Here is a 14,978-nt window from a genome sequence, read left to right on the forward strand (position 1 = left end):
TGCAGCAGAATGACAGGGATGGAGTAAAAAACCAACATCCTTTGCCTTATGTACTTTGCTTTCCAATTTTGGTTTGCCTCTGTTGTTGTTGTTGATTTTTAATAAGCACCATAAGCACAAACGCCCAGAGAACAGCAACATGCTGAGCAATGGAAAATGAAGGGAGCAGCCAGACTAGGTTGTTAACAGAAGTGGAAGTCACCAATCACCCACAGGGAGCAGGTCTTTTGCGTGGGACAGTTCTTTTTTGGAGTAAGAAACTAATTTTTGTCTTATGAAAACCACTTGGCAGTCCTACTCTTCCCTTAATTCTCCTAGTCATACAAAGCCTTCAAAGGCTAATAAGAAAAAAAAGGGTCAGATTTAAGACCGCCCTATACACCGAAAATTTATTGTCTTAGCAACAGAACGTGAGTGGGACACAACATGTAAGTCATAATGAGAACCTAGTTTAACTCCTGGATAGCAAAGACTTATGATTACGATTTCTTTCCTGCTTACTATTCCAAATGAATGTGTTGTGGGGAAAACAACTATTTTATGCAACTAGTACTTATAGGTTGGTCTTTCTGCTGTGTTCTGAGCAACTCACTCTTTAGTTTTTACCCCTCTAAAGGCATCAGTCTTGTATTGTGTCTTAGCACATATGAAGCAATCACTAGATTGAGAGCACAGTCAGGCAGGAGGTGTTTAGGTGCTGTGCTTCATCCCTTCTCCCATCTAGCATTCCTTGATACTCTCAGTTCTATCTGTACCTCCTCAGTGGAGCAGGCTGGGCTAAGAAGCCACTCCCTCAGAGCAAAAACAGGGTCAGATAAACCACAGAGACCACAAACTAATGAAAAGTAGCCCATGATCTGACTTGGAGCTGTGTTTCACAACTCTTGTTTGTAGTTCATTTACCTGATCAACATCATGTTTTTCAAACTCCTGTAGCTGCCTCTGGAAGCCCATGTTTGGATTGGCACAGGATCTCGCTGCACGGACAACAGACAGTGCATCTTCCCAACCAAAGTCTGTGATGGTCATGATGTAGGCAACCACCAGTGTTACACTCCTGGAGACACCTGCAAGGCTGCATGAAAAATGAGGTGCAATACACTGAAGCAGTACTATACTTCATCTGTCACAGTTAAAAGCACCATTTCTCAACATCACAGCAGAGTGCTGTGTTGCTTGCCATAAGGAAGAAATATTAAAATATTTGAGTTATATAGTTTTGGTACTGCTTTTTCAAATGTACCAGAACGAATCTACAACATGATTGAGAAAGTGGCTTCTGTGTGGTAATTCATGAGAGACTGAAAAAGAAGAAATAAACATGAAGTCTTCACAAAAGCAGGGGACAATGCACACATTTTAAGTTAGATTTGGTTCTTAATAAGGCAGAAATAAGTCACCCACTTTCTTTCTTCTGCTTATATAGATCAGAGCAGTGAAATAATACTGTTCCTTCTCCATCATGAATAAAAGCTTCAATTTCATGGGGCCAAAATGAACTTTAACTGAACCGTTAAAAAGTACATGTGTCTGGTTGCTTGAGTTCCTCTTTCTGCTATCCATTGCAACGGTGCACCTTCAACTCTCAGGACTCCAGTTTCCCCATTTTATGAAATGCTGGGATAGAGTAAGAATCGTTCATTATGCCTAGTTGGACAGCACTGGACAAACTCGGAACTTTTACTACTGTGAGTATAAAAAATGTATTTGAGTTACATTTACCAGAGTAAAAGAGTTACAGACTCTTTCACTTGGCATGCCAAAAACATTTTATGTTTCTGAAATCTTCACAAATTTAAATATATGTTTTTCAAAACTCCTTCAGAATTCAAACTACTTATTCCTATTTCCCATACAACAAGACTGACCAAATGGCTCATGTCCTATCATAAGTCAATAGCAAAGTGAGGATTTATGCTCAAGGCCTGTGTATAAGACCAGTGTTCAAATCACAAGATGACTCGGATTCCAGATATAGACTCATATATGTCACTTGGACATACAGCACAAAGACTACAACCAATAGCAGAGAGCAAGAAAAAAACCCAGGGTGGGATTTCCTTTTCTCTTCTCTACAGTCCCGGGAGCATATCTCCAATCAGATACTTGCTATTAACAAATGCAACATTTAAATGCTTCAGCAGTTTAAAGACAAAAAAAAAAAAAGAGGAAAAAAATTCGATTTCTCTTCAGAGGAAATTTTTTTAACAATTCTGAAGTTTCCAAAATAGCTGTTAGAGAAACTAATCAAATTATTAGGATTATGGAAATAACACTTAGAAACACAGCAATTAAAATAATGGGAAATAAATAATATGTCTCCAGTCAACACATTCCTAGTCAAATTAATCCTACAAAAATGTTTGATAAGAGATGGTCAAGAAAAATTTCTTGGGTTCCTTTTCTTTCTAGGCAGCTGCCCAGTCCAGAGACTCAAAAGTCCTAGCATGAGGTTTTAATAGCATTTGCAAATCTTCTGAGGCTCTTTGGATAAAGGGAGTATTTCACTAACTTATTAAAATTATCAGCATTCAAATCAAGGTAGAGAAACCCTTAAAATTTTTTTGTAGGAAGCGTATACATACCAATGAACTAAGCAGCCTTCACCTGTGAGCCGGCACTCATGGATAAATTTGATGCTCTCTCTGAAATGCCTTGCTCTGAAAACAAAAGCAGAAGGGGAATAAAGAAAGTGATCTATTTAGTAAAATCACTACTTAGAAAGAGAGAAATATATCTGAAAGCTCAACAATGTTTCTAGAATTCAGAACTGAATACAGGTCATACAAAGTAAAAGTTAGTGTCTGCTAATAAAACACAAAACTCACTGGCACAGCTATTCTCCACTCTATCTGAATAAGAAACCGGTATTTTAGGCACTACAGTGTGATAACATTAACAAACACTTTATTCTGATGACTGTCAAATCTGTATTTCGGTTTGTGTTTTATTTCTCTTTAAACTAGCGACTTCACCTCACATGTCCACACATATGCTCAGATGTCAGATGGATCTCAGCACAACTACACAAATAGTTCTCATATTGTCTCTCACAAAGAGAGACTATTCACTGCCCAAATGGACACTTAACTTTGACTTTATCTCCTCCTTCAAACCATGTGCTAGAACACATCCAAATGTTAGGCCTTTCTTCTTTGCAACATGAAATCTCTCCCTGTTGTCCCTGCTATGAAAAAACAGTCAATTCAAGCCCTGGCTTCTTCAGGTCCTTCCAATTTTCTCCTCTCAGACAGTAGTACTTCTTCTGCCTGCTCTTATTCAGGGTGTCAGCGAATCCCTGCATACAGCCTACCTTTTTTAAAGCAACAGAGGAGAAAATGTAGAGAAGACTCAGTTTACAAATCTTCAGGTGTGTAATCTCATTATCCTTTACATGTGCTCCTTCATTTTAAGCGGGACAAGTCTGAAGGATAATAACTGGGCAGCTGTCATCACCTCAGTAAGCATGCAGCACTGCTTCTTTGCATCCCAGTCACAAGTTGCTCACCCTGCAATTCCGACAGCAAAGCCTTTGGCACTGCCTGCAGTTTTATTGCAGGTTCAACAGAGCTGGATGTCACTGTGGCCTTTGAGTGCTCTTGCAATTCAAGCTCACAAACAGTAGCAATGTGAGCAATGTGGACAGAGGAAAGAGGTTCTTCAGAGGCAGTCATTACCAGGCTTATTAGCAAAGGCAAACGTGAAAGCATATTGCGCTCAACACCCATGAAACACAACGTCCTGCATTCAAGATGTTTCCCCTCTCTGGGTGAATATTATACCACAAGGGTAAAACAAAAAAACCTCAGCCCAGCACCAGCAGCCACACAAAAATCAGGAATACCCACATAAAAGGAAGCTCCCTTTCCTGCCTAACAGTGCAGCTGCTGATACTATAAACACTCAAGACCTGGAGGACAACACTGATGCAATAGTGACACTGCCTGTGGAACTTGCAAAGGCAATGATACCTAAAGCTGGGATATCACAAAACAGAGATCCCAAAGCCCAGGACTCCCTCTCCAAGGCAGCCCCTGCATCACTGGATACAACATGGAGAGCATAGCTGGAGAAGACCTGAGCAACTTATTTGGAAAATCTCAAGGCACCATGCAATCTCAAGCTTTAGGACAGCATGACAACTCAGGGTTTTATGTTTCTCAAGGGACAGATGAAGTATGTGGGATTAGTGAAGACAGACAAAGCCTTACAAATGCATTTGTACTCAGATTGCCACTCCAAAACACTTTCCCTGGCTTGAGTTCTAACAAATCATGGTGCTCAGGTCTGCCAGGGGAGCACAAGAGGCTTCACATAAACGAACTCAGGGGACAAAGGAGATGTCTGTCTGTGTGTGCAAGAAGCATTGCTATTGCACAAAAAAGAAGCACTTAGCTGAGACTGAAAGAATTCAGTCAAACGCAACTTGGTTAGGTCTGTATTGACAACATCCCAATCTTCTCAGACATCCGTCTTTTCTCTTTCTCTCTAGGAAATCTGGCCATGAGGGCAGCTTCAAGCACCAGTGAATTCGCTTCAGTGGTCTAGCACAAGTTTTGGTTAGGCATTTCAGCGCTTTGATTTGAAAAATATCTGTGACTGAGCGTAACACCTTTGCAAGGTATTAAACATAATGAACTACATCCACTCGGGTATTTTTGCCCTTTCTTATTGCTGATGCTCGGGCTGCTGCTGTCAAGTGTGTTTACAGGCATTCATGAAAACAAGAAGACAAACAGTCACATTTAGAATTAGTGCTGTTCTGTAGAACCACAGACCCTCTTCACCCTGAATCAGAGAAGAGGAGAAATGTACTCCTCCACAACCCTATGGCACCAGGGACTCTTCTGGAGCCAGCAGACACAGTTGCCTAAACTCATTTTCAAAGTTATGGTAAAACCATATTTACATGAAAACTGAGACTGAGGACCAGTTAGCTATGTGACAAATGCTAGACACAAAGAAGAATGTCAAGTCTTACATTAACCACAAAACAGTTGATTACCATCTCTAACAGGAAAGCACTTGACAAATGTGTTGATTTGCAGCCTATTTGTTGGACTTCAGGACAATTTATTACATGATATCTGGCTTTCACATCTCCCAGCTTAACCATCCTGAACTGCATCATCTTCACAGTGGGAAAACACCACAGGAAGAACCACCAGTACAATGCCCCTACCAGCATGTTGTAAAGGTTACCTAAACTTACACATTAGCATGCTGCATAATCCAAAACTAGACCCGAGCACAGAGCTATGATGCCAGAGCTTATTTTCATTTGTTGCTAGTCGGACTTTTACAAGTATTTATGAAGGTTAAAAAGAGAGCATCCAAATCAGATGGGACAAATCATCTCAATGTTTCTAACCTAAATGCAACAAAAATCCACCAAAATTTCCTTCTCTTAATAGGTCATCTGGCTTCTGTATTATCACCACTAATTGCCTGACTGTTGGAGGTTAATTCCTGAGAAATGCGAACCTGAAGACAATTAACTGGAACAGGGCAGGAAGGGAAGATTTAATTTCTACAGAATTTACTTTTTAGCAACAAGTTCTACAGGAGATGACATTTCTGGAGCAGCCACTGGCCCAAGGTAAAATTTTCACAGACCAGGGAAAACACTGATTTATAACATCTAGGAAACACCTTGAGTCTCAAAAGCAACTACTTGCTTCCTGTGCTTGGTAGGGGCAGAACAAGGGAGTAGAATCAAGCTTTTGAGACGCTTCAGTGGACGTTCACATGCTAACAGGGGAATCCCTGCTGTATTTCCCTGGCAATTCATCCTTCTGAGGAAGAGAACTCCACTAAACAAGCTTACTAGGAGTAAATGCGCATTATACACACAAAAACCCAGAAGTTTCCTTCACAAAAACTATGCTGAAGCGCATTAAGAGCTCACAGTCCCAAAATTCAGTGGGTAAAGGCTTCCAGCTGGACCTCATCAACCTGCTAGCAAAGTATTAGCAAAGCTTCTGACAAGCTTGCCGTTGGGAAACAGCAGTGTGTATCTGGTCAGTTATGCCTGTCAACCACTGCTAAGAGAACACGTGGACCTGCAATACAGGATGCTGCTTCAGTTGTTTGGGTTTTTTTCCTGACACCAGCAGAATCCCTTTTTTCGAAAGAAAAGGGTAGATATGCAAAAGATGTTGCAGAGGGAGCGATTCCCTTTCCTGTTCCCCAGCTATCCCTCCCTGCACAGTGGGCACAGGCAGTATGGTTAACCCTTCCTAGATAAGACTGTGCCCAGTCCTCACAGGTTGAACAAAGGCAGCTACCTCTTGCTTTCAGAAGACTGTATGTGCAAAGCAAGCAACGTTGCTATTTGTGAGCATCATGATTTGATTTGACTTGAAGACGTGGACTGTATAAAGCAACAAAAAAAAGAAAAATAGGTTACTCATCAAGTTTTATTTTAAGTGATAGAATGTATCAGTATTAGAAGTAATGACGTTTGCTTGCAACCACCTGATACCAAAGCAAGTATTTTAGATGCCTGCAGCGTAACAGAAACAATACTCATGCAAATATTCTATCTTCTTACTGAAGCTTTAAGAGCCTTGGTACTGCGCCAGACAGCTCAAACACAGGAGGTTTTTCAATGTAACTCCTTGATATTTAATAGTGAGAGAGGAGCTGAACTGTACACTGATTAACGCTCATAATAAATGCCATCCTTTCTCTTTCTATTCCCAATCAATCCACATCTCTAACAAAGGAAGCAGATTGGCAAAACGTTTTCAGAAATGTCACAGACCTCAAAATGCCAACATGTGAATGTTTCCCTCTAATCTCATATTTGTTTTCCTTCTCATAAGGATTTTTTTTTTTTTACGTTTACTTATTTTTATTAATTTTGAATATTAAGACCATGGAATTTGTCCATGACAAAGGCAGTTAGCTATCTGCCTTCTCACTACAGACCTGTCTTGAAATTTAAGGGTTTGGGTGTTTTTATTGGGGGTAAGGGTGTGGTGCCTTTTTTTTTCCCTTACCCTAAAATCATGACAGAAATGCAGAATGAAAAGGCAAATCATCACACATCAAGTGCCACACTGGAATCTTTCTAGATTATGAGAAACACATACTCTAAAAATATCCCCCGAAAGCATGAGCCGGAATACTGCTGTGATATGAGAGAAAAGCAGTGCTGCATTTCCTTCCGTACCTACCAGGCCTCTTTCAACTACTTGTTTCTCTACAAAACTTGGTAGCAGGATGTGGCTGAAACCCCCCTCACCTCTCCCCAAAAATAAACAGTGAGCTCTAGAAGAAAGAGCTGGTCACCATTCAAGTTCTCTTGTTTTGGTTTCTCCTTGGAATCAAGACTTGCTACGCTCAATTAAAACCAAGGGAAAGAAATGAGCATTATGTGAACGTTAGCAGGGATAAGGAAGAGCAAGTCTGGGACACCCTAGCTGTAGTACATATATCCTCAAGGTAAGAATCACTGCAGGGCAGAAACTCCCTGCCATGCCAGCTTAACTAAGGGCAGCAGGGACTTCTGAGGCAGGTTCAAGAAGTCCAGAGAAGATAGTTGCAGGGGTAGTTTGCACACTGGGACTTTGTTTTGGAGGCTCACTGGAAGGAATTTATTTCAGCCCTTGAAGCACCAGGCTTCACACCTCTTTCAAATATTTTATTTTTGTTAATGGCTGGAGACAGCACTAACAAAAACGAGGAGCCAAGCAAAAAGACTTACAAAAACAGTGGCTAGAATAAACTGGGACTGAATTAGGAGCAGATTCACTAGGGAATTCCTAAAGTTTAAGGCCACAAATGAAAAGTGTTTACAAACTGAGACTCCTACAAATCTTACAAACAAAAAGGAGGCTGAAATAAAGTGTTACCGTGTTTTCTTAAGTGATGGAAAACCACATTTGTGTAATCAAATCTTTCAGCAAACTGTAAAACAGGCATCACAGTACAAGGGGATTTCTGGGGTTTTGTGATTTATTTTTAAAGAAAACTTACAAGTTCTGCGAGGGTGAGTCAGCAGCAGGAATGCACAGATACTTCATTCCCTGTAAGAAGTAGCAAAAAGGAATGAGAAGAAAAGATTCAGGTTAAACACATTTATCTACTCAGGGACAAGTCCTGCTCTAGACTGATGCAATATTAATGACTTTTAGGTAGCAACACTATAATTTACACATGCATAGATTGTCTCTATACAGTCAGATTTTAAAACACTGCTTTTCACATCACCTTTGTTGCTAAGACACCAGCACATAGTGCTTAGTCATTCTTCTCCCAAGATCAAATAGTGAGCTTTTTAAAACAGAAGCATCTTTATTAAAAAGGTCTAAACCTCCTTCTGAAAATATAATTGCTCTAACATTTCTAGTAAAACTAAGTTACATGTTCTCCTGCCCTCCCCTTTCTCTGAACAGATGCTTCTTTTGATCCCATGCAATAATTTTTCTTTAAAGATGATAAACCAAACAAAACGCATTTCAAAGAAGAAACATGTTTGTGGTATGGATTTTGTCTTTTTTTTTTTTTTTGGGTGGGGGGAATCTTCAAGAAGGACAACCATAAAACTCATACTTTTCTTCCACAATATTAGCCTGTCTTTCTTAGTCAGCTATCATAAGTTATGAGATCAATTAGGGAAGTTAGATAACCATTTCTGATGCATTAAAAAATGTTACTGGGTATATTTAAAACAACACTATACTCATATTCTACTGCTTTGCATTGTCAACGTTAATTTTAACTGTCATTTTATTTTCAAAGCTTGCTTTGCTCCTATGACTGTTAAGAAACAGAACACTTCTGAAAGCATATTTAGCTGACTTCTCAAATAGGACTTCCAAGAATACAACTTGCAGCTCAGTCACACAAAAACTAAACCATTCACTGGAACTCTTTAGAATTATCTCAGATGCAGAGTTACAGATTCTCAGATGCACTTGTAAAGATAAGAATTCAAGCAAAAGGGTGACCATAAATTGCACCTTACCTTATCTTTTTGAAACAATACACACCCCTGTAATAACCACACATGTTCAACACCACACATGTAACATCACACATTTATCTACAAGAGATCCTTTGCCACCGAGGTGGAACACAACATGTACCTACCAGGCATTTGGTCTGCCAGCTGGGAGGAGGGGAGGAATTTTCACTGCTCGAGTGTGATGGCTACCTGAGGCAGCACCACCTCCAACACCTTTGCTTTGCTGGCTCAGAAAGCCCTCTTTATTTCCCCTACACACACTTGGCTTCTTCACTTGCTATCTCACACCAAAGAGCAATCCCTTTTATAAGAGATCCTGACTCCCGCACCAGGACACATCACCATGTTAATCCTCTGCAAGATGCGTGAACTTCGCCACTATGTCAGAAAGGTTGAGGTGATACCTCTACCCCATCTCTTCATCACCACTTAAACATGGCACCAATTATTTTCTCAACCCAGCAGAACCCCTTCAAGACAGTATCTTCTTCATAGACACACGGATTTAAGAGCCTCCCCTGTCCCCAACATGCTTTACCAGTCTTCCTCACAGTCCACCCCCAGCATGCCACAGGCCAGAGGAGAATTGCCTCTGTCTATGGCCTTCTGGTTTGGGGAAGGCAGAGTCAGAGTGGGGAAGGCTCTGCAGACAATGCTTAGCATGAGACGAAGAAGCAGCAGTGCCTGAGGAGGGAGAAGGCGCCATCAGGACAGCATCAAGCCAGGGACAACACATGTGGCATTTTGCATGAGAGCTGCATGGCAAAATGCAGCCAAGGGGAGAGAATAAGAATGAAGCCAGTTTGGAAGCCAAAGCAGCCTGGCCAGAAGCAACACCATCAGCAAGCAACAGTCCTTCTTGCCTTGTATGAGGAAAAGGGATGCCTGTTGTAGGAAACCAGGATGGCTCCCCAGCCACAAGCTGATGCACAACAGCTTGCACAGACACATTCATTTAGAAAGACAATGTAGCAGTAATACATATATTGATACGCTGCTGAGCCAAGGATGAGAATTATATTGTGACAGATTAATTACGATAATAAGCACCTTGTATGACACATCTGAGAGGTTTACCTCGGACACTAATATCACTTCAAGTGAGTCACTCCAGTAAAATGAGGGCCTGTGACCCGAAAGTAAATTTACATGCTATTCTTTCCCCAACTCCATGCCATTGAAAAATTGAAAATTGAGGGTAGGAGATAGGCTAACTCTGGAGCACAGTATGCCAGAAGGTTCGCTCCTCCAGCAAGTTGTTCTGCAGATTTCAGAAGCTATGGCACATGCTGAGTGCTTTTCACAGGCTGAGTGTAGAGGGACTTTCAGATAATGTTCACTTTAAAAGCAGAAGTAGCACCAGCACAAGTTTAAGACCCACAGTGTTCTTTTTTTGTCATGGCTGGCTAGTTCCAACTACTGAAAGCAATCACGAAACTAGCCTGTGAGAGACCACACATGGTACTGAATGGCTCATCCAAAGCCTGATCCTGGGCATCTTCAGCACTTACAATTTCCAGTGAAGCCCACAGCACACTTTTCACTACTGTGCTCGCAAGTGCTCAGCATCAGCCTGTTAACCTTATTAATAAAGCTTCTCAGGCAGAAGATGGTTAAAGTTACTGGAATTTGGTATTTTGACCGATGCATGTCACCTGTGTTTTTGGAAGGCTGTGGTGATGGACTCCTCCCTGTGAGGAAATAATCACACACTCAACTCAGAAATAGTTAGAGGTGGGATTTCAAAAGTACTGTGCAGTGACCTAACCCAGCTCCCACAAAAATCAACAGTGAAACTCTCAGTGACTTTGAACCAAACATAGTTTGGCCAGAGTTGGTAACTCCTGAGGATCCCACCCTACCATTGAGTTTTGCTTCTCTAGGTTGAAATAATAAATTATAATAATAGGATCAAATATCATTCATCATAATTGGATACCTGAAATACAACACCACCACAAGATTGTATGGGCCAGGTATTCATAAATGAGACTCATGATTTTTCATGTAGATAGATATTCCTGCGTTGATTGCTGGAATTAGTTTTTTCTCACACACGCTGTACAGACTTTCTTTTTTAAACGTATTAGCAATAGAAAGATACTTCATTACTGAACTCTGCCGTCTGTGGCTCTGTTTGAAAAAAACTACCCCAGGATCAAAATATTTTTGTATTTGTGCCCCAAGACATTGCTGTCTTTCCTGTGCACATACCATACAAATAAATTCGAAGAACTGTCCCAAGGGGACCTTTTGAAGCAGAACAATTAAAATCAAGCAAGCAAATAGCTACCTACAACATTTTAGATGTGGTACTAGCATGCAAGAAAGAGACATCACTACTTTATTACCTACCAGTTTGCCATTCTGAAACTGCAAAGCATAAAAAGGTTAGGTGGCAACAATCACTGAAACAGCGACTAAGAGTAAGCTAAATCAAAAGACTGTTGAAGAATCAGGCAGACGAGCTCCTAGTGAAAATTTCAAAAGGTTCCAAATTAGTAGCTAGTCAGCAGTTTCATTAAATAAACCTGAATCTGGCTGCAGTTGCAATATGCCAAGGTGAACCAAATCTGCATATTAAAGATGGAAAAACAAATATAAATTTTATGTCAACTATACGGAAGTCTTTATTTATTTATTTTTAAATTAACTATACTTCGTTCCCTAGGAATGACAATTTATAATAATTATATAGTGAAGGAAGGACAGAACAATTCAAAACAAGTATTGTACCACTTCACCTACACACACTAAATTAGGTGCTACAGAATAGCTAATCATCCCAAACCATGGTATTTATTCGAAGCAAAGTGAAAAGCTTGCAAAGCTTAAAGACTGATGAAAAGAGAAATACTATTTTAAATCCTATACGAAGTAATACATCCCCTTTATTTATTGAATACTGCTGATAATATGTGGTTATTCAAACATTTCTTCAGCTGACAGCTATGTCAGTCATATCGTATCTCTCCAAACATACTTTTTCCCAGATTACCCAATTAAAACAAAAAAAAAAATAATCAATCCAACCTTTTTAATTATACAGAATCTATGCAGGTTCTCAGGTAATAAAACATTATATGCATATGGAATGTGTACAGACTCAATGAGATGGTGAACAATGACATGCTTTTTTCTTCTTATCTCAATTCACTACTGCTTTCCACTTGTTACTTTTAATCATTGCTCACTTTCTTCATCAATCACTCTTGCCACCAAACACCCCTACCTTCCAACACACACACACACACAAACACACACACACACACTCTTCTCTAAACTTTTCGCTTATTATTCACATGGTGATCCTAACTGATGCCCTCATCAAATAAAAGCAGCACTCCCATTTCTTTCGGTGTATTTATCCTCAGGACATTGTCCTCCCAAAAAATCAGTAAAATAAAATATAATTTACTTTTTTTTTTCTGTTTCAGCAGAGTAACCACCAAAACTAGATTTCTGTCTCTCTTAGGCCCTGAAACTAAGTGCTACAGTTAAACCGATACAGTGAGAGCTAACAAAACTAGAGCAAGTATTGTGATTTCAAGATTGTCAAAGCTGAAACAAGCGAGAGTTAAGTAAAATTTCTAAAATTCACTGTTCTTTGAGAAACAACAACAGAACTTGCACAATTTCATCGCAAATTCTGGAATTAGTAAGTCAGTTCTGCTGCAGTGACTGTTAAGGTATTAAAACCAGATTTACGTGCATATATACAAACGCAGAGGTATTACACTAAGTTAAGGTATTCATGGAATTGCAGTCATTTTCAAATTTCTAATTATTTTAGAGGTCGATCTACTAAAGTTAGAAATGGAACAGTTTTCTCACATTTGGAAAAGTCAGCAAAACTAAAGAACAAGACTTTCCCAATATCATTAGCTTTTAAAAAAGATAAATCTTTGTTCTTAAATCCAGTATTTCATTCAGTGCTCAGGACTGTAACAGTCTAGTTTAAGGAAAACTCTGTTTCTATTCTACTTACTTATAATCTATCTAAAAAACCTCCAACTTCATTTTAACTGAACTTGTCAAAACTGGCATTTAGGTTTTTTAGTAGAACATACAGAATTTTGCAGTAGCAAAATGACTTACCTTTAAGTGCTAAATGTCAGATAATGGGTCACTGACTGAAAACAGGATCTCTCAAGAGCACACACAGATTTAATTGCACAATACCAAGAATGATTTCAGCTCTGAGCTGGATAAAGTACAAAAAGTACTGTGAGACAAATGCAACACTTATAGGGATGGTTGCTTCTCTGCAATGATCAGAGATATTCTGGAGTCATTAAGAATGATATTCAGTTTTATTACACCAAAAATTATACTAACATACAGTTAAATGTGAAAGAAAACTGTCGAGCGATTTTTATATAAAACAGAGTGCTCTAGCAAAACATTCTGCATGAGAATAAGGACTAAAAATGCTACTCATTATTTCATGTTTAGTGGGTTTTCCAAGTAATGTAACGTTTTTACAGACATTTTTCAGAACATTGTCTCCTCCACTGCTGTATATACATTTATGAGGTTCTAGTTAGCACTGGAAGCCTGAATCTGGAATTTCAGGTGTTAGAAGGTGAGGAGAGGGACAAAGAACCTCAAATTACAAAATTTCTGCTCTCCAAGGGCGGGGAAGGGTCTGTAAAAAAAAAAAGTTTAAAAAGAGCAGGATTGTATTTTTGGCATTAAACTTCTCTATTTACATTTATGTAAAGATACCATCAACGACTTCCAAGAAATTTTTTTTAAACATAAACCCCTAAACTTAAATTTGTGAACCGAGATGCAAATAGAAAACCTCCAGCACCTGGTAAGTTCTTTCAGGTTAGTCAAAAACCATGTGTTAATTTGAGTCGTCACATCAACAGATGAGGACAGGAGGACTTATTTTTGTTTAGGGGCATTTCAGCAGAAAGGCTAAAGTGGGAAACAGCCAGCACAAAGCTTCCTCAAGCCAAACCAACAAGAGTTTATAAAGGGTTTTGTCCAGTAATGCACCGAACTGAACCTGCTAAACTGAAAACCGTTCAACCGTTTGTTTGTCCTTTCAGTTACTTTCTGTAGCAATCACCATTAGTGCTGATTTTATTAATGACTCATAGAAAATGCATTTTTGTTTCGGCCAAAAAACAACCACTAATTGACTTTAGTGAACAACACACTTAGGTTTGGTTTTAAAAAATATTGTAAATGAAATTGCAATTACATGAACAATATGAACAGCAGCAAATGCGATGCTCTTGCAGAATTTATACATTTGGTTTGTGTTATCAGGAATAATACATTACTTTTTACAAGTCAGAGTTTTTTGCAATGTTGGTTCATGCTTTTCTTAGGAAGTAGTCTCAGTGACACTTCTGAAAAGCTTGTTATTAGTAAGGCTGGAATGTGCCAATCATAAATATAAAGTGTCATGTTAAAGCCCTCGTTTCCCCCCTCTTCTCTCTAAAAATGATACGAGAGAAATGTTGAAGACTTAAGGATTTTATTTTACTTGCATCAAGAGCTGTACTTATTATTTCTAATTCTAACCCTGAACTGCAATTCTAACTTGGCTCATCTGAAGGAATGCAGAGTGTGAGAAAACACTAATGCATTTGTATTAAATTGTGGTTTATCTCCTTTAGGTCACATCAAGAATATTTACAGAACTACATACTTCAGCTGAGAGGAAGGACTTTGTTAATCTCCCTTGACTACGTGACTTATTCAAGACCCTAGGCATGTCAGGGCATATCTAACGTCTGAGCACTACCTATCACACTTCGTCCCTGAACCCTCAAGGGGATCTCTGAGTACAAAATAAAACAGTATATCCCAACCGCCTCTTTCTTTAAGGGAATGCTGACATATGATTACTCCCCCTCTGGAATACACTCACATTACTTTTTACAAGGGCACGTAGTGACAGGATACAGGAGAATGGCTTCAAACTGAAAGAGGGCAAGTTTAGATTATGTATTAGAAAGAAACTCTTTACTGTGAGGACGAGGAG

General features: G+C 39.3%; 1 protein-coding gene across 2 annotated transcripts in view; it reads right to left on the reverse strand.

The window, feature by feature from the left end:
- The window catches only part of DUSP22 (dual specificity phosphatase 22), a 43,777-nt gene that overhangs the window by 5,750 nt on the left and 23,049 nt on the right, over positions 1-14,978 (reverse strand). For both annotated transcript variants that reach the window (XM_027666306.1, XM_027666305.1), the window contains 3 exons: positions 7,984-8,033; positions 2,586-2,660; positions 904-1,075 (listed from right to left, as the gene is read on the reverse strand). In XM_027666306.1, coding sequence (XP_027522107.1) covers positions 904-1,075; positions 2,586-2,660; positions 7,984-8,033 — 297 coding nt within the window. The remainder of the gene's footprint in view (positions 1-903; positions 1,076-2,585; positions 2,661-7,983; positions 8,034-14,978) is intronic.

The sequence above is a fragment of the Corapipo altera genome, unplaced genomic scaffold (genome assembly GCF_003945725.1).
Source record: "Corapipo altera isolate COAL_440 unplaced genomic scaffold, ASM394572v1 118, whole genome shotgun sequence".
Classification (NCBI taxonomy): domain Eukaryota; kingdom Metazoa; phylum Chordata; class Aves; order Passeriformes; family Pipridae; genus Corapipo; species Corapipo altera.